This window comes from Volvox carteri, assembly GCF_000143455.1.
Source record: "Volvox carteri f. nagariensis unplaced genomic scaffold VOLCAscaffold_23, whole genome shotgun sequence".
NCBI lineage: Eukaryota > Viridiplantae > Chlorophyta > Chlorophyceae > Chlamydomonadales > Volvocaceae > Volvox > Volvox carteri.
This window is the reverse complement of record NW_003307566.1, coordinates 1,245,513-1,271,215: the sequence shown is the minus strand read 5'-3', so window position 1 is coordinate 1,271,215 and position 25,703 is coordinate 1,245,513. Positions and strand designations below refer to the sequence as shown.

The window sequence follows — 25,703 nt, the reverse complement described above, 5'->3', positions numbered from 1 at the left end:
GGCACTGGCCGTGCACTGCACCTGAGACGATCAGGGCAAACAAGACACCCATCCAGACCACCAGACAACGCATGTCACCTAGATAGACAGCAGAAGGCGAGCCCATAGGGAAGAAGGCTCAAAAACCCACAACCCACGGGGGAATTCCATTAGGCTCCCCAATTGGCGAGAGTCCTCGGACCCCCACTAGAAGGCCAACCAACTACCAATACTGGAACTTGCACGTTGGGTTACTAGATGAGGCCTATGCCCCAAAAGCCCCCCAAATGAAAGAATCCGAAACAAAGAATTGGATCAGGTTGTAGCTAATCGTCCATCGGTGGCCGCTCGCGTGAACATAACAACTTGTCTGATAGAATTCGCAAGGAGGGATGATGTGATCCAACAGAATCCCATCCTTTCCGTGAAACTTTCAGAGCTGCAAAACCCCTGTGGCGGCCCCAAAAATCAACAACTCGATTAATGGCTCCTTCTGTAAGGCAAAGGACGGGTATCAGTGCCGGGTCGGTGCTCATGGCAGCAGTCATATATCGTATGTAGCAGCTGACCGCTGAAAAGGTCTCTCGAGTTGCTGGCGGTCGCGCTCTGCGCGTATTTATAGCACCGTACTGTGTACTGGCTGCTACATTCCCCCCCCTTTGAAGGGAACCGTCCCGGGCCCTTAGAGCCTCGTATACCGCCAGCCTGTGCCTACCTTCGCCTACCCTCGGGCAGTGGGGTGGCCAAGCCCACGTCGCGTCATGCCGCCCTTCATGCGCCTAGCCTTCAGGTTTTTCAGGCACAGAGACAATCCAGTCGGTTCAGCTACTTTTATAGTTTTTGTGCGATATTCGCTCACTGAGTCGCCACACCCGAAATACCACTCGAACGTGATCGGTGGGGGTTGAACCGACGACTTCAGGACCGTGATTTTTCACGAGGTCTCGATACCAAATGTAGCAGCTGACCGCTGAAAAGGTCTCTCGAGTTGCTGGTGGTCGCGCTTTGCGCGTATTTATAGCACCGTACTGTGTACTGGCTGCTACATCGTCCCCGTGCTAGTGCTCCATAGCTAACACGGCAGCAAGAGCCACAACATCCCAAACACAGTGCTGCACGTTTTGTGGAGCTTGGACAAGCCCAAGTTGCTCGCGCGGCACTGGCAATCCTGTTGACAGAGTTAGTGGGTCCGTTACTGCCTGTGCCGCTGGACAGGCCCAGAGGTGATGACAGCGAGGGGGTCGCCTTCAGTGAGGGAACTTCCCTCGTAGTATTGAATACCCCTCAGTGAACCAACTGCAAACTGCATTCCTGCGCTAATTTTAGGGTCATCACGCGCGATCGCACACCACATGTCCACAACTTAACAATGATGGCAAGACAAACATCAGCTCCGTCTATTACTGCGCTTACGTCTGCGAAATAGTAACGCCTCTCAAAGACACGCAACTGCCTATCAGGTAGAACGAACAAATACGTACTCGTTATCGCGATGCGATTACTCGTAAAATGGCTTGCGTTTTCGGTGCTGCTGGTTAATCGTCTAAAACAGGGAAAATCCTAGAACTTTGATCTTATTGCTCTCTCGATTTGTGGCTCGGATGGTGAAGTCGAGGATCAAGCAGGTTCTATCATCCCGGGGCTGCGGTAGCTGGAATTTGAACACCTCGATTTTTGCTAGAGACACCGGCTCAGACCACAAGCAATCAACCGTATGAGATCCCAGTACGGAATCCGGTAAATCGCCTCTTGCGCAAGAAGTCCCGTCGCGTCCAGCCACTCCTCTGAAAATTGTGACGGCGACGGTGCCCATATGCATGTACGACTTCAGCAGTTCCACATGAGCCTCCCCAAGCGTTAGCCGTTGGACGTCCTTCGGAGGAAGATACAACTGACAGTACGAATTAGTTGTCGTTGAAATGAAGCCTGGCTTATTTGGGACATCAGCATAAAATCGCCACGCCTTGCAGTTGTCGTTGTCCATGGGAGAATTATTGACCTTCCTTAAGTTGAAGTGGTAGCTCGTCAGTGAGATGGGCTGCAAGTCCAGATACATGTCTCTGGATCTCACATCGATGAACATAGGATCTCGAGGCACGTACTCCATCGGCAGTGGGTGGTCACGGAACTGGTTAGCGTGCTGGTAGATAGTCTGGATGTAGTTCACGATCAGCTCAGCGACGACGCGATGGCCATTTGCATCGGGATGGATCTTGTCGCCCCAGGGCCAGCCGGGAAACCACGTGGCGTTGAAGTACTCCTGGGAAACCCGAGTTGGGAAAGGCCCTAATGCATCCAGCACTGCAAGTGGACAGACAAACATACGCATTCACAAGCAAAGGGTGGCAAGATCAGGGCTAATTAAAAATCATAGTATGCATGTATGTATGTTGTTACAGGGTGGTTAAGCTTCGCCAGCGGCCCCCTTTCCCGAGGCAGTTCCCTGCTCTCCCCTGCTAGAGGGGCACCCTAATCCGTTCACCCCATCCGACTTCAGAATGTATTCGTTGGGTTCAGCAACTCACCACCAGCATCCAACCAAATCTAGCGGATCAACGGCGCCTCAACAAAGTTCCTGGTCAGCTCGCAAGTTGATTGTATGCATATATGTATGTATGGATATATGATGTGTGGGACAGGGGAGTCACCTCTTCACCCTGTGACCGCTACCCAGCAGACCCTGCCTTCCCCGGTATTTCGGGGCACCCTCATCTAGTCACCCTAGCCAACTTATCAGTGGATCACTCAGGTTCCGCACCCACAACCGGCATTCTACAGATCGACGGCGGCTAAACTCCATTCCTGGTCAGCGCGCAGGTTAACTATATCCCAGGTCACCACCGTCCATCGGCTAGGGACACTTTTACCTTTCACCATCGGAAAAATTTTCGACCCTGACAGGTCTCGCAACCTCCGGGGGCATGTATGTCGTTACAGGGTGGTTAACTTCGCCAGCGGCCCCCTTTCCCTGGGCAGTGCCTGCTCTCCCCTGCTAGAGGGGCACCCTAATCCGTTACCCCTTCCGACTTCAGAATGTATTCGTTGGATTCGGCAACTCACCACCAGCATCCAACCAAATCTAGCGGATCAACGGCGCATCAACTTAGTTCCTGGTCAGCTCGCAAGTTGACTTTATCACGTCCTACATCGTCCGTTTGGTGGGGGGCCACCGCCCATTTCAACACTCCTTAAACACCCGAGGAGTCGGCAGGCGGATTTGAACCCGGGCCTTAACCTCTGCTATCCGCCTGCCTATATGAATGTATGCATGTGTGTATGCATGTATGTATGCATGTATATATGCATGTATGTATGCATGTATGTATGTGCGCAAAGCAGACGAACCTGAAACGATGGCCGCGCCATGGTGCTGGGCGACCGGCAACTGGGCGTACATGGCATCGCCTGTGCGCTCGAATGGCACACCGGACCTGCATGCGGCACGTGTTTATGAATCGTGAGCGACAGCTTGATGATGATGGGGTTTGGATGAATCGGTGACCAAACTGCAGTATGGGAGGGGCCTCCGTTGCGACGCCCTAGCACGGAGTAACACGGCCCGTCCTAAAAAACACCAGACCAGCTTTCATCCTTCTCTCCTTTTCGAGTTCTCTCCTTTGCGAGTTTCGTTCCCTTCCAGAGCTCACCAGAATCCAGAATAGCAGCGTGAGGATGGGATCACAAACATGGCAGCTGTGCCCGAGAATTTCCTCTGGGTACCAAGTTGTGCTTCTGACAAATCGTCTAGCTGGCGGTTGTTATTAGTTGCCATATCCAAGCGACGGGACTGTAAAAGCACCATCGACAGAAACGTCTCCTCTTCTCGGCTAGCAACATCACGTTCTAGGAGCTGATTGGCGGCAGTTTCTATCATAACGAGGTCCGACCCAAACAGCAGCTCCTCCTGCCGCCCAGCAAAGTAATCCATCCAATAGCGAGTCACTATGGAACCTTTTGCGAAAGCAGTGACCTGATGGCCGTTCGGGCCGCAGGGAAATGCTTCGTTAAGCATCTGCCCAACACGCTGGTGCCACAACACTGCTTTGGGAAGCATGGTATGGTTGAAATGCCCGTTCGACACGCTCCCACCTGGATCGATGGATGGATGGATGGGGTCAATGAACAGGATAAGCGGTTGACGGTGCTTAATAACTCAGCACGGCAGGATATTCACGGCATGAAAAATGCATATTTAAGCGAGTTAAGGGAAAAGGATTCTTTTGCTGTTCCAATATGCGTGAAAGGTTGGGCCAGCAGATGGACAGGCAAAGGTCAGGAAGAGCGACTATGCCAGTTATCGATAACATCAAAACATTATGCAGGGCAGGATTGTTCTAATTGCCTGAAATCTGAGCTGAGCCAGTCGTCGACCCAGTAGATAAGTGGCAATCCAGCTCGATTAACTGCCGTTGATTGCGGTCCGTTTTTACCCAGTTTGAACAAGAGGCTGGCACACCACTCGCACAAACGTACAGTCTGTCATGATCTATTTATCTGAAGACAAGTGTCAAAGTCGTCACGCAGACAGATAACTTACCAACGGCTGTGATGTTGAGGCATTGCCTTCGGCTCAGTTTCATAACTATTTTGGCGTACATGGCCAGGTCTCCATAGTTTGTAATTGCTCTAAATTTCTGATACGTCGTCAGGGGGTTGTAACTTGCGCCGGACAGGATGCTGAAGAAGCAAAGAATCAAAAAGAAGCGAAGCGGGTTCCGCACCATAGCTGCTGCTGCACCCCTCGCAGGGTGGTTCCCACTGGGACGCGGCTTGTTAGGTCACTATAAAGTTATCGGCGGACTAACAACAACTTAGCAAGCACTCATCGCCCCGAAACCAACTTCAGGGCATTTCCTTCATGAAACTGCACATTTTTGCACTTATTTTATGATCTGTCGAGCCGTTCTCTATTTTTATGCAATACTGCCTTACGTTTGTAATGCAACATGTATACGTCCCCTAGGAAGTCCTGTGGTCGCTGGTTTATCGAACCCGAATTTGTTTTGTGAGAACTGGAAATCGTGTACCCGAATATAAACTTTGTTCGTGGAGAATGTGTCAAAAATCTTCTGGCGATGTTTAGCATACGTCGTATTCCTGGCCTCGACCCCCAAATACCTTTTCTCAATCATATTTCTTAACTAAGCTCCTCAATAATTATTTGCTTAAATACTTTATGTTGATGATATCTTCAGCAAACCCCAAAGGCCTGACTTGGGCGTTTCGCTCGCTCACTGGACTGGCTAGTGACCCAGGAACGTGCTTATGCCCATGGTCCATACAGTCATACCAAGCATGCGCTTAATTAAAACTAAGTATGTTCCAGAAATTTGGGCGAAAATTCGCACAGATGTATTCCTACATACTTGAGGACAGCTGCCCGCACCGATAAGCTGCAATAAACATCCAAAGACATCGGTTCTATTAGTTTGCTGTTTTACTGTTAGCTTCCATTTCCAAGCCTTCCGCTGGACGCTTGTGCTGGTACTCGGCCATTAATGCTCGCCGTTTTAGGCCTCGCGGCCTGTAGCCGTTAGTGTCGAGCGCCACTCACTCGCCGCGCCACCGTTAAAAACCTCGTACCATATTATGATTTCCAGTTCAGCGTTCACTGTTTCCTAGGATTCCGTCCCCAATTTGCCCCTCTTTAGCCAGCCAACAGTTACACCGTCTGGGACTGGACATTAATGGTGCCAATAGGCTGAAATGCATAACTTGCAAAGCCAAGCCGGCAAGCGCGCAACGCCGCACAGGCAACTTAACCTCAGGCATGCTAGCCAGGCTGGGTGTAGGCATGGTTTTGGTACCGAGCATCACTTATTTACATGAAGGCATCTTATCTCGAAGCACACTGTGGCCGGAGCCAGGCCGCTTATTAGCACGCAAATTGACTTTAGTAAGGCGTTCGACTCCGTTGACCATGAGACACTTTGGGGCTTCCTCATGTCGTACGGGCGACACGGGCGCATCCTCGATTCTTTGAAGGCGATCTACGCTGGCGTGAAGGTTCGGGTCAAGTTGGGGAATACGTTGGGGCCTGAATACGGTGGGGCGTGGTGTGAAGCATGGGTGTCCCCTTAGCGTAACCTTTTTTGGACTCTTCGTAGAAATATTCGCTCATTACATTGATGCTCACGATGCTAATGGCCGTGTACGCCTTCCTAGCCGATGGAAGCGTCAGCGTGTCAGCAAAGGTGCAAGAAAGGGCTACCTTTGAAAAAAAGTCCTTCCTCCCGTCTACTGGACGGTCAAGATAATATCGGCATCGGCAAGGTTTAACCGCACAGGTATCGTACGCGTCTGGGTTCTAGACTGTCAGAGATGTCAGAGAAATAGCATGAAAGACATGCTATCCATAATCAGCATAGTTTTCAGGATGTTCACTACAACAAGCACCCTCCGCGGGCAGAGTGTTACCCTGGCCGGCGGTGAACTCACCAGCCTGCTTTTCGTTCACGAGGTGTCACTGGTGGCGACTGGGTACGATAGAGCAGAATGCCTTCTGGGCCTACTCGAAGCCTACTGCGAAGCGACGGGTATGGCCGTGAATGCCGCCAAGTGCGAGGTCCTCATTTTTTTGGGCGCTACACGTGAGCGGAAGCGGCTTATGGAAGCTGAGTACCGGTTAGGTGGGGTGGGGTTGCGGGTGCTGACCGGCAACGAGGCGGCACGGTACCTCGGGTTGCACTATGGCCCAGGAGTGCAGTTTTCAGCATGTACCAAGCAACTACTCGCAGCAGGGAGGCGGGCCACGTTTGGGCTTAGCACCCTGTGTCGAGATAAAAAAATTACCACCCCCAAGCTATGTAATTTCTCTCTACAATATACTAGTTGTACCGGTGTTTTCTTATGTTACAAATTACAAGTTACAAGTGCCGCACGAGTGCGGGGGGTGTTGTCCGTGAAAGCCTGAGGGGAGGCCATGGACTATATAAAAATTGAAAGTTGATTACAACGTACAACCGACGGCGGTTTGGGTCCTGCCAACTAGACCCCTCCTCATTCAGTCACCCGACATCCGTAGAGACAGATCAGCCGTCACCACCATCCCAGCATGCGAAACTTAGTCCATCAACTAGACCTCATCTCCACACCTCAGCAGCGTTAGGAAACCTAAACCTCCCGAACAGTGTCGGGGGGTCTAACCGGGGATTGAACCCAGAACCTTCATATACACAAAGGTGTCACCAGACTAGACAAAAAAACAAAATATCTTATTTTAGGCGTAGCCGAAAATGTGGTTTGAAGAGGGGCGTCAGAGCGGCGTCGTACGGTGCAGTTAGTTGGTTGTTGTTCTGAACTGCTATTTGATCGGCGGTGTTTAGTCTTGTCGAATTATCTTCCGGGCGATCTCGGACTCAGCTGCTAGTTGATACGAGCTCTCTTTACCAGAACAGCTGCTAGCTGCCGCGGTTATTGTCCGTTGGTCAGCGGTGTGAATTTGACGACCTTTTTCTTTCCCACCCGCCCACCCTTTCGAACTTTGGGTTCCTGGCTTGGTGAGAGGCCAGCTTTTAGTTTAGAGGCACGGGGGATGTTTCGCTGGGTTAGGCGTGGGGCCAAAGTAACCCAAGCGAGGCCGTCGGCTGCCTGCTGGTTACCAATGCGGAAGAGCACGGTAGCCCGGAAGGGCCGCACGAAGTAGCATGCGGGCTCTGGCAGGCAGGCTGGGCGTCTCTTATCCCCAACCATATGTCCACGTCCCCGGTGCCTTGTTCATATTAGTTGTACTGTAACGAACGCGTTTTGGGTTTCTCGTCCCGGTTCTTGGGCTGGCTAGCTGCTCAGCCCGGATTCAAAGTTGTGGAGCACAAGTATGAAATTATGTCTTCATATTGTGAGTTTGGAAGGTGCTATGACTAACCCCATGGTCCAGGAGCAGCGTGCGTATATCCAATCTGTAGTTGGGGCGAGGAGCCCGACTATGGCGTCCGTATACCGTGAACTGTCACAGAGGCCGCTCCAGTTCCATTGGACCAATCTTGTACTGAGGTTTTGGAACTCCGTGGTTAAGAGGCCGGGAACGCTGTGTCATCGGGCATTTGTCGCTGACCTGGAATTGGCACCCGGGGGCGTTACTGAGTGCTGGACAAGCAAGGTACTAGCCTTTCTTACTAGCTTAGGAGCGGAACCCCCCCTAATACACGCGGTGATAATCTTATAGCGTGTTACGCCACCCTTAAATTGCCAATTGAGAGCATTCTTAAGGTATTTGCCAAGCGGCTTGATGCACGGTGGTGGTGTCCGAATACCTTGGGTGACCCCCCCCCTTTTCCCCATAGGGATTACCGGAGCCAAGGCTTGTCGCTATATGAACTGGATGGGAGCTGCCCCGCCTAGGGGTGCACGTCTCGTTTGGTTGGAGCACACTAAAGTGACCATGCCCCAGCGACTGCATCAAGTGCTCATGTGTTTCCGGTTAGGCTGCTGGGAGTTAGAGGTTAATAGGCTTGATGGGCGTCAGCGCACCGCGCGTATCTGCAGGCTTTGTGACTGTGGAGCGGTTGAAGATGAGTTGCATATTTTTTATGAATGCCCCGCTTACAAGAGCATACGGGCTAAGTATGATGGTGACCTAGTCTTTAAGGGACGCAGCATGTGCACCATTGTTATGACTGAGGCGCTACCCCTGGCATTTGCCAGGTACCTCTCGGAAATCTGGGAGGCCAGGCAAGTCGCGCTGAGGCGCTTCACCCTGAAGCGGACGAGGGAGGATGATGATGGCCTCCCGTGTACCCGCATCAATAGCAGTATAACGTCCATGGCCCCCCGGCTTTTACGGACACACCCGCACTTGTGTGCGGAACTTATAACTCGTAACTTGTTTTAGACGCTGTCGCGCCCGAAGCACCGCCGCCGCCGCGCGCCACCGCGGTACACGGCGCCGAGCCGTGCAAGCTTTGGGAGCACTGCTGCAGCAGTGTGACCAGCAGCTCTGGCGGCGTGCAGGCCAGCGCGTCAGGATCCATCGCCAGCAAACCTGCTAAGAATTTCTGGGAGATGAGCACATGCCGCCACCAGGCTCCTGGGGCAGCAGGCCCGAGGACAGCTGCGACTGCGACTGCGACTGCTGATGTTGCGCCGGCGGCTGGCCACTGCCCCCAGCGGTGCCGCAGCTTGCGCCGCGTGCGCCGCCACCGCTTGCCGGCTTATCGCCCGCAAGCGCCCGCCGCTGCTGGTCCAATTGCGGGCAACAGCGGCCGCCTGCAGCGCAACGGCAGCTGGGTCGGGTTGAAGCAGCGCCGCCAGGACCACGTCCGCCAGACCCACAACGGTCGGCATCCGGGCCTCGGTACTGCTGCATTGCAGCATCCACTGCAACCCCACGTAGTACAACCACATGACGCGACGGCAAGCAACCAGGGCAACCTCCTCGCCGCCGCCGCCGCCGCCGCCGCTGCCCATAGGCAAGGCACAGAAACCCACAACCACTGGGGAATTTCCATTAGGCTCCCCGACTGGCGAAAGTCCTCCGACCCCCACTAGAAGGCCAACCAACAAATATTGACCGGGACTTGCACGTTGGTTTACTAGATGAGGCCTATGCCCCAAAAGCCGCCCAAATGAAAGAAACCGAAATAAAGAATTGGATCAGCTTGTAGTTAATCGTCCATCGGTGGCCGCTCCCGTGAACATAACAACTTGTCTGACAGAATTCGCAAGAAGGGATGATGTGACCCTACCGAATCCCATCCTTTCCGTGGAACTCCTAGAGCTGCAAAACCCCCAAGGCGGCCTTAAAGTCCAACAACTCGACTATGGTACCCGAGCTCAATGGCTAACACCGCAGCAAGAGCCAGCGAGGGGATCGCCCTCAGCGAAGGGATACCCCTCAGTGAACCAACTGCAAACTGCATTCCTGCGCTAATTTTTAGGGTCATCACGCGCGATCGCACACCACATGTCCACAAATTAACAATGATGGCAAGGCAAAGATCAGCTCCGTCCATTACTGCGCTTACGTCTGCCAAATAGTAACGCCTCTCAAAGACACGCAACTGCCTATCAGGTAGAACGAACAAATTCGTACTCGTTATCGCGATGCGATTACTCGTAATATGGCTTGCGTTTTCGGTGCTGCTGGTTAATCGTCTAAAACAGGGAAAATCCTAGAACTTTGACCTTATTGTTCTTTCGATTTGTGGCTCGGATGGTGAAGTCGAGTATCAAGCAGGTTCTATCATCCCGGGGCTGCGGTAGCTGGAAATTGAACACCTCGATTTTTGCTAGAGACACCGGCTCAGACCACAAGCAATCAACCGTATGAGATCCCAGTACGGAATTCGGTAAATCGCCTCTTGCGCAAGAAGTCCCGTCGCGTCCAGCCACTCCTCTGAAGATTGTGATGGCGACGGTGCCCATATGCATGTACGACTTCAGCAGTTCCACATGAGCCTCCCCAAGCGTTAGCCGTTGGGCGTCCTTCGGAGGAAGATACAACTGACAGTACGAATTAGTTGTCGTTGAAATGAAGCCTGGCTTATTTGGGACATCAGCATAAAACGCCCACGCCTTGCAATTGTTGTTGTTCCTGTTGTCCGTGGCCGTGGCCGTATTATTCACCTTCCTCGAATTGAAGTCGTAGCTCGTCACTGAGATGGGCTGCAAGTCCAGATACATGTCTCTGGATCTCACATCGATGAAAATAGGATCTCGAGGCACGTACTCCATCGGCAATGGGTAGTCACGGAACTGGTTAGCGTGCTGGTAGATAGTCTGGATGTAGTTCACGATCAGCTCAGCGACGACGCGATGGCCATTTGCATCGGGATGGATCTTGTCGCCCCAGGGCCAGCCGGCAAACCACGTGGCGTTGAAGTACTCCTGGGAAACGCGAGTTGGGAAAGGCCCTAATGCATCCAGCACTGCAGGTGGACAGACAAACGTACGCATTCACAAGCAGGGTGGCAAGATCAGGGCAACTTAAAAACCATAGTTAAAAGCGAGGCTAGTTAAAAGCTAATTATTGCTAATCATCGCAGCCGGCGGAGGTTACATTGGAGAGGGCACATTGTAAAATATTGAAACGGAGCGCGCTTTGGAAGTAAGTCAGCAGAGGGCAAACTGGCGCTGAATCATCTTTATCTAGGGAGACAAAGGGGCGTTCGCGCTGCTGGCCGTGCACGTGAGATAACTGGTCACGTAGCCGCAGCACACGGCACAGACACAGACACAGACACAGACACAGGGAGACATCCCCCTGCTCCCCCAATGGGGGAGGAAGTCTCTGCAGCTTGCCATATACACGTATATGCGAATACGGACCCAGACACTCTCTGTGGACTCGTTATGTCGCCAAGCATGCATGTATGCATGTATGGATGTATGCATGTATGCACGTATGCATGTATGCACGTATGCATGTATGCACGTATGCATGTATGCACGTATGCATGTATGCACGTATGCATGTATGCACGTATGCATATATGCATGTATGCACGTATGTATGTATGTATGCATGTATGTATGTTCTTCCCCCTGCTCCCCCGTCCATCGGCTAGGGGCACTTTTACCTTCCACCATCGGAAGGATTTTCGACCCTGGCAGGTCTCGGAACCTCCGGGGGCATGTATGCATGTATGTATGTGCGCAAAGCAGACGAACCTGAAACGATGGCCGCGCCATGGTGCTGGGCGACCGGCAACTGGGCGTACATGGCATCGCCTGTGCGCTCGAATGGCACACCGGACCTGCATGCGGCACGTGGTGACCAAACTGCAGTATGGGAGGGGCCTCCGTTGCGACGCCCTAGCACGGAGTAACATGGCCCGTCCTAAAATACACCAGACCAGCTTTCATCCTTCTCTCCTTTGCGAGTTTCGTTCCCTTCCAGAGCTCACCAGAATCCAGTATAGCAGCGTGAGGATGGGACCACAAACATGGCAGCTGTGCCCGAGAATTTCCTCTGGGTACCAAGTTGTGCTTCTGACAAATCGTCTAGCTGGCGGTTGTTATTAGTTGCCATATCCAAGCGACGGGACTGTAAAAGCACCATTGACAGAAACGCCTCCTCTTCTCGTCTAGCAACATCACGTTCTAGGAGCTGATTGACGGCTGTTTCTATCATAACGAGGTCTGACCCAAACAGCAGCACCTCCTGCCGCCCAGCAAAGTAATCCATCCAATAGCGAGTCACTGTAGAACCCCTTGCGACAGCAGTGACCTGATGGCCGTTCGGGCCGCAGGGAAATGCTTCGTTAAGCATCTGCCCAACACGCTGGTGCCACAACACTGCTTTGGGAAGCATGGAATGGTTGAAATGCCCGTGCGACACGCTCCCACCTGGATGGATGGATGGATGGATGGATGGATGGATGGGGTTAATCAACAGGATAAGCGGTTGGTGGTGCTTGATAACTCAGCACGGCAGGATATTCACGGCATGAAAATTGCATATTGCATATTTAAGCGAGTTAAGGGAAAAGGGTTCTTTTGCTGTTCCGGTATGCATGAAAGGTTAGGCCAGTAGATGGATAGGTAAGGCTCAGGAAGAGCGACTAGGCCAGCATATCGATAACATCATAACAATGCATGCAAGTCAGGATTGCTCTAATTGCCTGAAATTTGAGCTGAGCCAGTCGTGGCCCCAGTAGATAAGTGGCGATCCAGCTCGATTAATTGCCGTTCATTGCGGTCCGTTTTTACCCAGTTTGAACAAGAGGCTTGCAAATCGCTCGCACAAAATTACACTCTGAAATTATCTAATTATTTAACGGCAACTGGCAAAGGCGTTACGCAGACAGATAACTTACCAACGGCTGTGATGTTGAGGCATTGCTTTCGGCCCAGTTTCGTAACTATTTTGGCGTACATGGCCAGGTCTCCATAGTTTGTAATTGCTCTAAATTTCTGATACGTCGTCAGGGGGGTGTAGCTCGCGCCGGACGGGATGCTGAAGAAGCAAAGAATAAAAAATAAGCGAAGCGGGTTCTGCACCATAGCTGCTGCTACGCCCCTTGCAGGGTGGTTCCCACTGGGACGCGGCTTGTTAGGGCACTGTAAAGTTATCGACAGGCTAAAAAGAACTCAGCAAGCGGCCGTTTCCACTTACCGCCCCGAAACCAACTTCAGGGCATTTCCTTCATCATGAACAATGTGGCTTCATAAAACTGTACGTTTTTTGCACTTATTGTGTGATATATAGAGCCGCTCTCTATTTTCATGCAATGCTGCGTTACGTTGGCAATGCAACACGTATGCGTCCCCTACGAAGTCCTGTGGTCGCTGGTTCATCGGAGCCGAATTTGTTTTGTGGCACCTTGAAATGTTATAACATAAATAAATTTATTTATGAAGAATGTGTTGAAAATCTTTTGGCGATGCTTAGTATGTGTTGTATTCCTGGGCTCGACCCAAAAATAGCTCTCCTCAATCAAATTTCCCCGCTTTTATTTTGGGTTGTTTGATTAAATATATGATACTGGATGATATCTTCAACAAATCCAAAAGGCCTGACCTGGACGTTTCGCTCGTTCGCAGGACTGGAGTCAAAGCGATGACCCAGGAACGTGCTTATGCCCACGGTTCCATACAGTCATACCAAGCATGCGTTTTTAAGTAGAATTGTTTGTTTCAGAAATTCTGTGCGTACATTCGCACAAATGTATTCCTACATGTTTGACAGCTTGCCAAGACAGCTTCCCGCACCGATAAGCTGCAGCAAATATCCAAAGACATCCGTTCAATTAGTTTACTGTTTTACTGTAAGTATCCATTTTGATTATGGCAAGCCTTTCATTGAACGCTGGTGCTGGTTCCCGGCCATTAACACAGTTCTATTGGCAGATAATGTGTCCCCTGATGCACCCCGCCATCCTACCATGAGATTGGCATCTAATTAAATGCGTGTTCTGCTTTCGTCGCTGATAAAGGCCTCACGGCCTGTAGCCGTCAGTGTCCAGCGCTACTCAGCGCCACCGTTAAAAACCTCGTACCATACTACGATTTCCAGTTCAGCGTTCACTGCTTCCTAGAATTCTGTCCCCAATTTGCCCCTCTATAGCCAGCCAGAAGTTACACCATCTGGGACTGGACATTTTAATGGTGCCAATAGGCTGAAATGCATAACTTGTAAAGCCAAGCCGGCAAGCGCGCAACGCCGCACAGGCAACTTAACCTCAGGCATGCCGCCTATCGCCCCGTCCTATGCCGTGTGCACTACCTGCTGCGAGGCGCTGTTAGATGGAGTCACCGCCAGCTTGCTGTATCGGCACGCATCCATGCGCCTGGGGCTAACTTTCCAATTGTTTGGCACACGGGATGTTAGCGACCTAAGCCCATCTACACATCCCCCAAGAACCCTCACCATGCTTTGCTGCGTGGACCAATCCACGCCGCTTTGGGAGGACGGATCTGCACAAACCTCCCACGTACAAGTCACAGGCCCGAGGTGCCCTTCCGAACGCGCCCCAGCGTAATCTTACCGTCCTCGACTGCCTGACGTTTTGCCCGCCAGTATGTTTGTCACTGAACCAAAGTTCAAGAGAAGCCGCCCGACAATCGTCCCCATTCGCCACCCGCCACCCACCCCCACATGCCTGCACGGCCGCATTGACGACCCCAAGCATGCTCCCCACCTCCTCCTGCTGCTGCTGCTGCTGCTAGACTGTAACTGGCGCCAGGTGGCAGCATCAACTAATCGTCTGGGTCTGCATCTTCCTCACTTCCTCTTCTCTCACCAACCACCCACGCACGTGCATAATCCGTAACCCGAATCCCTTCAACCTCCGGAATCCAACCTTGGTACCCTGCGTTTTTAACCTATCGCACTGCGCAAGCCTCCATAACAAGTGAACACCCTATTTGCACTGCCAATCCAGCAACTCCTTAATAGTCCTCGTTTTAACCCATCACACCGTATTAGCACACCACAGACACCGTCGACACCATACATACGCATGCCTGCTGCCCAGCCGTGACTGGAACCTGCCGGCACCGTCAATTACCTGTGCAAAATCAGGTGCAGCTAGGTGAAGCACACTCAGCCGTGGCCTGTTCAGGCTTTTGACGCCATATCTGTACTATGATGACCTTCATCTGCCTTCCTGTGACATGGCAGAGGCTACTACTTACCGGCCAGCTGAAATTGTTATCATGGAGCACCATCGGAACTCTAGCGCCTCCTTGAGCTGCTGCTTGCAATGCCACCGTACGCGCATTGTATGTGTTCCGCCATTACTTGACCTATGTTTACCTTTTGTTTGCGACTCTGAAAAGAATTCGCTCGCTCCTGGCTCAGCCTTGCCATATACACACACGGCTAGTCGACCACCCAGAGGCAGTACCCCGCTCCCTTACTACCAATATCCCCTGCTGCTGGGACGAAGAAGACGCAACCAACGCCGAGAGCGGCGCATTCCAAAAACAGATGACGTAAGAATGAAACCTATCTAATTGAACAAGGCGCCATGGAACTCAACCCTCAGCCAGCTGGATGTATATGACCCGACCGTGGCATGTCGGGAAACCCGGCAGCGGTACATGCTCCATAGCCCTTGGGTGGAGCCCACTTGGTATTGACAGACAGACAAAATCGCCGACAAAATCGCACCCAGGCCGAAAGATACCCCTGTGTGTATTCGGGTGCACGGAGCACACACCCCAAGACGCGCATTGGTGCCAACCCCAGGAAAGAAAGGCGCATCCGACATCCCCCGACGGCCCAGGAAGAAACGCTTCCGAGCGAGCAAGCGAGCTGGGCCTGGTCCACGGAGGACAGGAAGACCCCACCCGGGTGCTGGGCATGCTCGGCCCATACCACGCGGCCTCACCCTGCGCCGCGGCCGTCCCTGAAGCTATGCACAAAGCTGTGCTGTCAAGTCCCACAGTATTACGAACATACAGGGAGCCCGCATACTGCATACTGCCGCCGCCCTCACGTCGCGCTCCGCCGGGGCTGAGCTCACCCGGAAGCCCGCGCTGGTTGTACCTCGCGAACATTTCCCGCAGTACTCTAAAAACAGCATCCCGGTCGTAGTCTGGCCGGCTGGAGGACCGGAGTACAGACAGACAGACAGACAAACAGACAGATAGACAGACAGATAGGCAGACATGTCGACTAGCTTGCTGGCAACCCGGCTATCCGGTACGAAAGCCGCGAAACCGCGCGTGACTGCTCGGGGGCCGGGGGAAGGAGATGCTGCTGGTGTGCGTGTGCGTGTGTGTGTGTGTGTGTGTGTGTGTGAGAGAGAGAGAGAGAGAGACTGACTGACTAGACGTGATCCACGTTGAGCATGGTGCGCATTTGCAGGTAGGGGTTGTCCAGCAAGCGCTCGTCGTTGAGCTGCTGCGCCGTGCCGATGATGTGCCGCAGCGTGCGCCAGAACTTGTCATGTTGATTGAGCATCCAGTGTTTCAGCAGGTAGACACCTGCAAGGTGCACACCGCCCAAAACACAGAGTTAGCAGTCTCGGGGCCCATGAGGGACGAATACGAGGCAGCCAACGGGGAAGGTAAAAGAGGCCAAAGAGGCCAAAGAGGCCAGTGGCAGTGCCGATTGTGGATGGGTGATGTTGCAATCAGCCAATGCAGTTGAGGGACTAGGGGGGACTAGGAGATCTCTCTATATGAGCCCGCGTATGCATCCGCACGCCGCAGTGTGGCCTGGGCAGCGCACCCCACCCCACCCCACCCCACCCCACCCCAGCCCTCCTCACTTCCAACACATCCGGTTCCGCACCTACCTGCGTAATACCGACACCTCAAGTCATCGCATCCGAGCTGCGCCTTGACGACATGGGACAGAGAATACTTGGCAAACGCCTGCGTCCGGGAAGCACGAGAACGCGAACGGCCGGCTTGCAACCATAGCATATGGGTAAAGGCCCAATGTGGATATCATCGCACCTCATCCCCGCGACTTATCCTCGTGTGAGAAGAACGCCGGCACAAACTCCCGTTCGCCGTCTCGCTGCCCAGAACCGGCCATTTGGGCTAACAACCCCTTCGTTAACACCCCCTCCCGCGTGACATCGTCGAGGATTCCTCATGTGTGCGTGTGTGTGTGTATGTATGTGATATCTGCAAGCCCTTCCAGTGTTACCGACAGCCGCCGATCGCCACATTACCGCCTGCCAGCGCTTACGGTGGCCCGAACTAATTCCACCGCGTCCACTGACCAAAAAGATTTTTACATGCACAGATATACGTAACAGGATATACATACGGCTCATGCTTGCATGAGCATGCATGAGACACCGGCCATGCTTTGGCGCGTCATGCGCCTGAGCCATAAATCCCACATAAGGAAGCATGGGAAAAGCACGTGAATCAGGTCACAATGCCGCCACAAACTCGCCACCAGCTTTCTTCCTACAACCCAGGCGCACCTCCGGATCCATCGAACACCGCGCAATGAGCAGCAGCAGCAGCGCCAGCCTCCTGTCCTGCCAGTCGTCCTGCCACGGGCCCACGGCCGCGCCATACAGCGTACCCTCCCAGCCACCGCCGCCGCCACCGCCGCCGGCACCACCGCCGCTGGCACGCAAAGATGCGGTCCCGGAGCCGCCGCCGCTGCCGCCATCTCCAGAGCCCGCCGCTGCGACCGCCGTCACCGCAGCTAAGTCGATCACCATGCAGGGGCGGCCCAGGAATCCGCGGTGCATGCTGCGGAAACCCGCCTCGCCGCCGGGACGCTGCTGCCCAGAGGCTTCGTCACCCGCATGTTCGCCTTGCCTTTCCGTCGTTTTCGGCGCTGCCGCGCCCGAAGCACCGCTGCCGCCGCCGCGCGCCACCGCGGTAGACGTCGCGGAGCCGTGCAAGCTTTGGGAGCACTGCTGCAGCAGTGTGACCAGCAGCTCTGGCGGCGTGCAGGCCAGCGCGTCGGGATCCATCGCCAGCAAACCTGCTAAGAATTTCTGGGAGATGAGCATGCCGCCACCAGGCTCCTGGGGCAGCAGGCCCGAGGACAGCTGCGACTGCGACTGCGACTGCTGATGTTGCGCCGGCGGCTGGCCACTGCCAGCTGCGGCGCCGCGGCTTGCGCCGCGTGCGCCGCCACCGCTTGCCGGCTTATCGCCCGCAAGCGGACCAGCTGCTGCAGCAGCGGCCGCCTGCAGCGCAACGGCGGCTGGGTCGGGTTGAAGCAGCGCCGCCAGGACCACGTCCGCCAGACCCACAACGGTCGGCATCCGGGCCTCGGTACTGCTGCATTGCAGCATCCACTGCAACCCCACGTAGTACAACCACATGACGCGACGGCAAGCAACCAGGGCAGCCTCCTCGCCGCTGACCCCCGCCGCCGCCGCCGCCGCCGCCGCTGCCGCCGCCGCCGCCGCCGCCGCCACTGGACCGTGCGGTGTCGCCGCTGCAGCGCCCACCGCCGCCAAACGCGGCGAAAGCGACCCTGCTGCCGCGTCTGCGGCACCGCCGCCCCCAGACGTAGCGATAGCCTTGAGGTCCGCGACCGTGCGGGTGACGGCCGTCATCAGCAGCTCACAGCCCTTAGGCGCCTCCCGCACGACGTGCAGCAGCGCATCGGCGAGTGCGGTATTCCAAAACGTACGCGGGCCCAAGCTGGGCGCTGTGGCTGCCGCGATCTTGCTTGCCTCTGGCGACGTCTTGAGGGTAAGCGGGGAGAGCATCAAAATCTGACCTTGGCAGGCGCGGCAAGCCGCGGACAGAAGCTGCGGGTAAGGAGGGCGGGGATCGGAGGCAAGCCGAGTACACGGTCATGTTGGGGGCTGGAAGGAAGGCGACCGCGCATGATTTCGACACAGCGAAAACATATGGGGGGGGAGGGGGAGGGCGAACGGGGGCTGTGAAGTCAAGAAGGGAAACCAATTTTGCCGATACGTCCATTAAGCTGCAAACTGCAAAGTGGAGAAGTCTCCAACGGGGGCCGCCGTCCTTAAACTGGGGAGCTAGCTAGCTGGGCTGGGAAGCTAGCGCGGGGGCGCCTGCGCCATGCCGTAATAGCGGCTGTGGATGCGAGCTGCCTCCAGGCTCGGGCAGGGCCTGTCATGCCCCTCGACCCGGGGGAGTCAGACAACCCGCGCTTTATCGTATACTGCTCCACTCGTGTGGAACAGTATGGGGCACTGGTACCGGCTTGACCCTCAGAAGCAGCTTATCTCTCTCTTCGGTCTGGACGAACCTTATATGAATATGAATATGAATATTAATCCATTGACAGAAGAAATCAGGGTCAAGGGCCAAGGGCCCAGGGTTCACCTTTTTATTAGTGTTCAAGGGGCTCGACACACAGACTCAACGCACCTTGTGTAGCCATTGGATGGCCACCTCCCGGGAGCTGTCAGCTGTGCACACGTCCTTGAAGCGCCGCCACGCCGCTGCCACCGACGCCGCCGTCACTGGCGGTAGAGCAGCGGCGTCGACGACGCTGGCGCTGCCGGCAATGTGCGCCACGCTGACGTCTATGTGCATACGGAGCTCCCCGACCTGATGTGGGGGGTGGGAGCATGGGCGGCAAACGCAGAAGGGGGCCATGTGGATGGAACTTAGGGAAGCGCAGCTGCAATATATGCGTCGGCTGCATCGGCTGCATTGGCTGCATTGGCTGCATTGGCTGCATTGGCTGCACGCTTATTTCAAGTCGACACCAGTCCTGCCTGCCAAGAGCCCGGGCGGGGATGATGTCGTAATGACCCAAATGATGACCCATGCGATGAACAACAACAACAAGGAAAAGAACCGTGACCCAACTCCAAACCCGTGACCCAACCGGCTTGACGATGGAAAGGGGGGTCATGGCAGTGCTACAAAACGCACGCCACCAGTTCTTCCCGCTTCATGCACCCAGCCACGCATCACCACCCCACCAACCACCACCACCAGCCACGCAGCCACATTCACCTACCCCCCCCCTCTGCGTCCATGCACCCAGCGCACCGGCGGTAAGGTCATGCTCTCCACGCAGCACGCCTCCAGGTTCTCCAACAACGGCCGCAGCAGGGCCCGCACGGCGATGGGGGAGGCCACGCCCGCGGGCAGTGTGTGCACAGCGGACAGCGGGTACTCGGCGGATGTGGAGACGGAGGCGGTGGGCGACAGCGGATTGATGGCGGCGACCCCCAGCTCCATGTTTCCGCTGGCCAAGATGTCGGCCAGGCGGCTGGACATGCCCTGGTGTTGGGGGCAGGGAGTGGGGAAAGACGAACCACACACGATTGAAGCTGCTGCCAGGGCAAGAGAGTAGGCAGGGAGTGGGGGGGGGTGTTGGTCGTGTGATCGGAAAGCAGTCGGTGGGTTGAAGCATTAATGTCCCTGGGGGGAAGGCTCCCTGTTATTCCACAACACCCCTTTAAGAACCCTCTAGAACCCGTACTGCTCCGAGTACTGCTCCGGCCTTTACTGAATATGCTTAGGCAAATGTTAATACGTCAGATCCGACTTTGGCCAGTTCCCTACGGCAGGCATCGATAATGACCGTCGGCCCCCCCTTCCAGCATGTACGCGTACACGTACGCGTACACCTACACGTACACGTGTAGGCGGCTCATAACATCGCAACACAGATCATGAAAACATCTCGGCACATGTAGGCCCTCGCGAAACACCCCCCTCACACAGTACTTTTCCTTTTCGCGTGCTTCAAACATGCACATAGACAGAGGTCAACTCCTCCTCACGTGCACTGGCCACATGTCGCATACCTTCTCACTTTGGGATTGGCCTGTCGGGCATATTCACCATAGACGCACCTGCCAAGGCCGCTCCAAGGCCGCCCGCAGCGCTAGGCAAACGCTGTCGAGATGCAGGCCCTGGAAAGCTGATAACACTCCCGCCGGGCCGCTGCCGCTGCCGCCGCCGCCGCTGTCCGGCGCCCGGCTGCCTGGGCTGCTGCTGGTGCGAGGGCTGCGTGCGCCATGCAGCTCCCGCGCGTGCAGCTCGCCGCTGCAGCTCACAGGCGTGGACGATCCCGCGGAGCAGCCGCCGCCGCCGCCGCCGCCGCTGCTGCCGGGTCCCTCGGCGCAGCACTGCACCAGTGCAACCATCAGCGACGCGCGCGAGTCGGGCGTGGGCGCCCGGACAAAGTGGAACAGTAGCTCCTGCATTCCGCCAAACTCGCCAAGGCGGCGCCGTACCTCCGCAGCCTCTGCAGCGCGCTGCGTCGCCACCGTCATCGCGGCGTCATCGGCGGCGGCGGCTGCCACCGCGGACTTGAGTGCGGTCGGGGCCGCGAAGGCGCTGTTCAGCGGCTTCTTCACTCCAGCCCCGGCGGGGCCCGCCGCCGGAGGCGGCGGCACCGCCGCCGCGGCCGCGGGAGGCGCCGTCGTGTCCACGGGCCTTGCCAGCACACATGGCACCAACTTGAGCAGCTGCGCGTACAGCTCCAGTGACCAGTTGAAGTTGCAGGCGACACGCAGCAGGCAGGACAGTGCCGACGGCGGAAGGTGCTGCACCCAGGCGGTGACCCAGTAGCCGCCATGGCTGCACATCTGCGCCAGGCAGCCCATGGCTGCACGCCAAACCTCGCCCGAGGTCTCCTCCATCTGCGCGCGTGCGTGCACGGACACACACGGAAGGTTAATAAAAACACGCAAAACATTCAAAGTTGAGATATCCCTTAACAACTTAACTTGTTCCATAAAATAAATCTTGGATCCAGGAGACTAGGTCCCTTCCATAATTCATCAGGCAGCGACAGGCTTTATTTAAAGTAAGTCACGCGAGGGGCAGGGGACGGGGAACCACGTTGCCAGCAATCGTCCTCAGCTAGGCAGGTGCCAGTTCACAAGCCAGGCTAGGCAAAAGCCTGATCGCAACCCAACCCGACCCAGTCTCACAGAGGAGTTGCCAGAATCATCATAGTGCGCCCTTCCCCACCCCACCCCATCCCACTCCACCGTGCTCACGCGCCCGCACCTGTCGCAACTCAAACAGAAGTCGGAAAAGCAGCGCCCGCAGCCACCGATCGTACCCTATCGCCGCGCCGCCCGTCGTGGTAGCCGACTCTCCGCTGGCGGCAGTCGGGACGCCGGCCGCCGCGCTACCAGGCGCCGCTGCCGCTGCCGGCGCCGTCTGCCGGCCCGGCGACATCGCCGGGGACGGCGGCGGCGGCGGCAGCCGCACCACCTCCCCCGTGTCTTTCCGCACGTGATGCGGCGGCTTCGCTGGCCCATCGTCAAAGACATTTGACGCGGTGCGCGAGCCCACTGGCGCCGAAGCCATACCGGAAAGCTCCCCGACGGAGTCCAGCAGGGTGCTGCTATGAAGGGCAAGGCTATGCGATGAGACGCGATGGTGAACCGACTTGGCAGCGCTGCCACCAGAAGCAGCGGTGGGCGTCAGCAAGGGATCTGCAGCGGAAGGAGCTGGTGTCAGTGGAGCCCCTCCCTTGGGCACCGGGGGAGGTGTCTGAGCGCCGCCGCCGCCGCCGCCGCTGCCGACAGCGCCGCCGCCGCCGCCGCCGCCGATATCACCACCGACAACCCCGCCTCCAGCGACGCGGCCGGAGGTGAAGGGCGACACCGGGACCGATGCACATACCTGCGGAGGGGAGGGAGCGCGGCAAAAGACACAGCAACGCGTCGCAGGCGTGTGCGAGGATGGAGAGCGGAAGGGAGGGAGAGAGGGAGATAACAGCGGCAGATGCTTGTAAAACGCATTCCAAAAATATATAGCGGACTATGAGCACAGCATATCAGCACATCATCATCAGGTTGTGTGCAGCGTGCAATTTCCAAGAAGGACCGCCTGAAGCCGCGAACACACAAAACACCGCGTTCACGACTATATAACATCGAAAATAATACAAATAAACGCAAACGCAGACGTCTAGGGAGCGTCCTGAGAGCGGAAACAAGGCCTAAGACGGCGTAGATGCATACAAGCGGCTGGACGGAAGCTCAAGGGTGAGAGGACGTCATGGTCATAGCGCCTTCGCCCTGAAGGTCCAGCCGACAGCTATGTTCCCCTACCTAGTAACACACCCCAGGCTCCATGAGGCGGTACGTTTTCCTTACTCATTTAAAAATGAGTACACCGCGTCCCCACCTGCCAGGGCATTTGCAAGCGGCCGCTCGGGCCGTTGGCCGCCTCCACCGACGCAACAGCCAGCGCTGACTCCTCTGCCTCGGTGCGCAGCATGGCCCCGTGGATGTACAAGTTGTACAGCACGTCAAAGGCGCGCGCGCGGGTGGAGGGCTGCGTGCTGCGCAGCGCACGGCACAGCATGCGCAGAACGACGATGAAAAACTCCTGCGGCTCGGACCGCAGCCACATGTCGACCAGCAGCTTCATCAGAATGCCGCCGCAGATCTGGGAGGAAGGGAAGGGTGCGGCCGGCCGGACGTGCAATCGGGAGAGCAAAAGCGCGTTGTTGGAGGAGCACGGAGCGATGGCGGGATGGCAGGGTAGGCCGTGTGTGGGCGGGCGGTCCGGGCTGGCGGAGGAAGGTAAGACGAACCACAGACGAGTGATGCGAATACGACAAATAGACGGACTCTGCATCAGGAAATCGTAAGCAGATACCGACAAGTAGTAGCGACTTGGGTAGTAGCCATCGCGGCGACGTGGCCAGATAAGTAAAGTAACGAGTACCTAGCTGCCAGTGGCTATCTAGATGCCGAGATGAAGGAGACAGGTGGTAAAGAAAAAGCGGAAAAGCAAAGGAACCCGGCGGAAGGAAGCGGAGGAGGGAAGCGCCAAAAGCGTGTCGCAAAAAGACGGTAAGAGACGCAACGGCCGCCGCCGCTGCCGCAAGCCCCGCGCACGTCGTCCTCCCAGTACTGCCACCCCGGCACCAGTCAGACACACACCTGGCCGAACTCCTCGTCTTCCTCAAACGCTGCCTGCCACATGCCCTCCGGCTGCCCCGCCGCCGCCGCCGCCGCGGCCGCCGCCGCCGCTTTCGCCTCCTCCGCTGCCTTCGCCTCGCGCACCGCGAGAGGCCCCATCACCGCCGCCATCGCGCTGGCTGCCCGCACGCCACACACCGCCTCCACCACTACTGCCACGTCGGCTTCACCCATAAGCAGCGGCTCCGAGCGGTTATAGGGCGGGTGGTGGAACAGCAGGCGGGGAGGCCGGGACCGCCGTCCGCCGCCTGCGCCGTCACGTCCAACGCCGCCCGCACCGCCGCCGCCGTGCGCGGCTCCGCGGCCGCGGGGTCGCGGCCGTGGCGCCGCCGGCTGCAGTTGCTGCGCCTGCACGATAGGGCGTGATGGCGGATAGAGAAGCACCTGGGCGCATGCAGGTCTGATCGAAGCAGGTCATGTGGACGGCCAGTGAGAACACATAGCCGGAAAGGATTCTTCCGCTGCGCTCGTAACCTGATTCCTATGCATACCCGGGCCCCATCAAACGCTTCTGGCAGTGGGCTGCGTTCTGTTTCGCCCGAAAGGCGGTGGGCGGTGGGGCACAGGGCGGCGAGGCTGTGTGGTACATGACACCGCCGTGTGCCGTTGCACCATGGACCCCGGGTGCAGTGCGCCGGTACGGTGGGCGGCTCTGGCAGTCTGCTTGGTTTCACACGGCAAGAGGTGGCCAACGAAGTTGCGTTAGGCTACAGCTCCACAGTGCTGCTACTGCTACTGCTACTGCTTCGTGGGCTGCTTAGGCGCCTTAAGGCCGCTCAGGCCAAGCACTTCCGGCCAAGCTGGGGGGGGCATCGTGCGTGCCGTTAAAGCATCAAACGCGGGTATCCCGTAGCTTGGCTAGAGAGATACTTACGGCCAGCCGGTGGTCACCGTTGCCGACAACGGCAATGACAAGTGGCATTCCAAAGGACCTCGCTCTGATACACCCGCGGCCCGACATACACCCGAAACAGACACCGAAAGCATTGTCGTGTACCGTTAATGTCATGTATGTTAGTCGTGTTATATATATACATATATATACATATACATACATATATATACATATATATACATATATACATATATATACATATATAGCATATATATAGCATATATATACATACATATATATGCTGGTAAGTTTATACGAAACCGTGTGACGCTGCCCGTGTTGTTGTTCCTGCAGCTAAGCTGGTTGGTACGGGTGTTAGCTGTGAGTTCTCACTTGTGGTGGCCACAGCAGTGGTGACGGGTGGCGAAAAGCCGGATTCTTAGTCCGCGGTGTGTCACACACACATACGCACACACACACATACACACGCACACATACATACACACACACTCGCATACACACACACGCGCCCTCAGCGCAAGCAGGCCACACAGCCAGGCGCACCTCGACTCGCGCTTCCCCGAGCAACTCCGCGATGTGTCGGCCGATGTCCGGTTCCTCCAGATCAAGCACACAACGGTGAATGGTGGCCAGGCTAATGGGTGGAGCTCCAGACAAAGACAGCGACACAGCAGGGGCCGGCGGCAGCACGGCGGAGCCGCCGCCCGATCTCGACTCCCGAGGCGCCGAAGCTGGGCAGGCAGCAAATCGGCAGCTAATCAACGTACAGGGAAAGCATCCCAAAGCCCAACACAAAAATGCTCTCAAAATGCTCGCACGAATACACGCGGGTCAAGGTGCATGCTAGCCGTCGCGGCAGCGGCACAGGGGCTGGCGCTCGGCAGGGCACATTCCCAAGGGCGGTTAAAGAGCACTATATTCCAAGCACGCAGCACGGCCGGGACAGCTCGGCCAGAGCTTGGCAACACAGGACCGCCGAGCTGTTGGGTTGGCCCTGGGTCTCCTCGAGTGCGGAAGTGCTTCAGCAAAGGACACAAGGTGGCCCCTCAGTGCGACAAAACCCCTCAGTGACAGCACACCGCCGCCGCCGCCGCCTCTCGCCTCTC

General features: G+C 56.1%; 4 protein-coding genes across 4 annotated transcripts in view; 1 reads left to right on the top strand and 3 right to left on the bottom strand.

Moving 5' to 3' along the window:
- Positions 1-1,136: 1,136 nt before the first annotated feature.
- Positions 1,137-4,703, bottom strand: VOLCADRAFT_105097 (uncharacterized protein; the record flags this gene model as incomplete). Its single annotated transcript, XM_002951318.1, has 4 exons — positions 1,137-2,280; positions 3,325-3,410; positions 3,627-4,068; positions 4,517-4,703. The coding sequence occupies 4 exons, from the start codon at positions 4,701-4,703 to the stop codon at positions 1,523-1,525; spliced, it is 1,473 nt and encodes a 490-aa protein (XP_002951364.1). The 3' UTR covers positions 1,137-1,522.
- Positions 4,704-6,355: 1,652 nt separating this feature from the next.
- On the top strand, positions 6,356-9,487 carry VOLCADRAFT_91955 (uncharacterized protein; the record flags this gene model as incomplete). The annotated part of the gene is made up of 5 exons (XM_002951403.1): positions 6,356-6,608; positions 8,262-8,397; positions 8,464-8,622; positions 9,096-9,253; positions 9,387-9,487. The coding sequence occupies 5 exons, from the start codon at positions 6,356-6,358 to the stop codon at positions 9,485-9,487; spliced, it is 807 nt and encodes a 268-aa protein (XP_002951449.1).
- Positions 9,488-9,838: 351 nt separating this feature from the next.
- On the bottom strand, positions 9,839-12,921 carry VOLCADRAFT_105096 (uncharacterized protein; the record flags this gene model as incomplete). The annotated part of the gene is made up of 4 exons (XM_002951317.1): positions 9,839-10,844; positions 11,587-11,672; positions 11,823-12,264; positions 12,735-12,921. 4 exons carry the CDS (start codon positions 12,919-12,921, stop codon positions 10,072-10,074), a joined length of 1,488 nt encoding a protein of 495 aa, XP_002951363.1. The 3' UTR covers positions 9,839-10,071.
- Positions 12,922-15,241: 2,320 nt separating this feature from the next.
- Positions 15,242-25,703, bottom strand: part of VOLCADRAFT_91953 (uncharacterized protein) — a gene marked incomplete at both ends in the record, with an annotated part of 14,439 nt that continues 3,977 nt past the window's right edge. The window contains 15 exons of the mRNA XM_002951316.1: positions 15,242-15,297; positions 15,888-15,967; positions 16,194-16,350; positions 16,665-16,743; positions 17,310-18,605; positions 19,198-19,380; positions 19,831-20,064; positions 20,643-21,434; positions 21,808-22,278; positions 22,414-22,431; positions 22,939-23,202; positions 23,703-23,924; positions 24,020-24,089; positions 24,233-24,270; positions 25,141-25,244. Of these exons, the coding sequence (XP_002951362.1) occupies positions 15,242-15,297; positions 15,888-15,967; positions 16,194-16,350; positions 16,665-16,743; positions 17,310-18,605; positions 19,198-19,380; positions 19,831-20,064; positions 20,643-21,434; positions 21,808-22,278; positions 22,414-22,431; positions 22,939-23,202; positions 23,703-23,924; positions 24,020-24,089; positions 24,233-24,270; positions 25,141-25,244 (4,064 nt within the window). The remainder of the gene's footprint in view (positions 15,298-15,887; positions 15,968-16,193; positions 16,351-16,664; positions 16,744-17,309; positions 18,606-19,197; positions 19,381-19,830; positions 20,065-20,642; positions 21,435-21,807; positions 22,279-22,413; positions 22,432-22,938; positions 23,203-23,702; positions 23,925-24,019; positions 24,090-24,232; positions 24,271-25,140; positions 25,245-25,703) is intronic.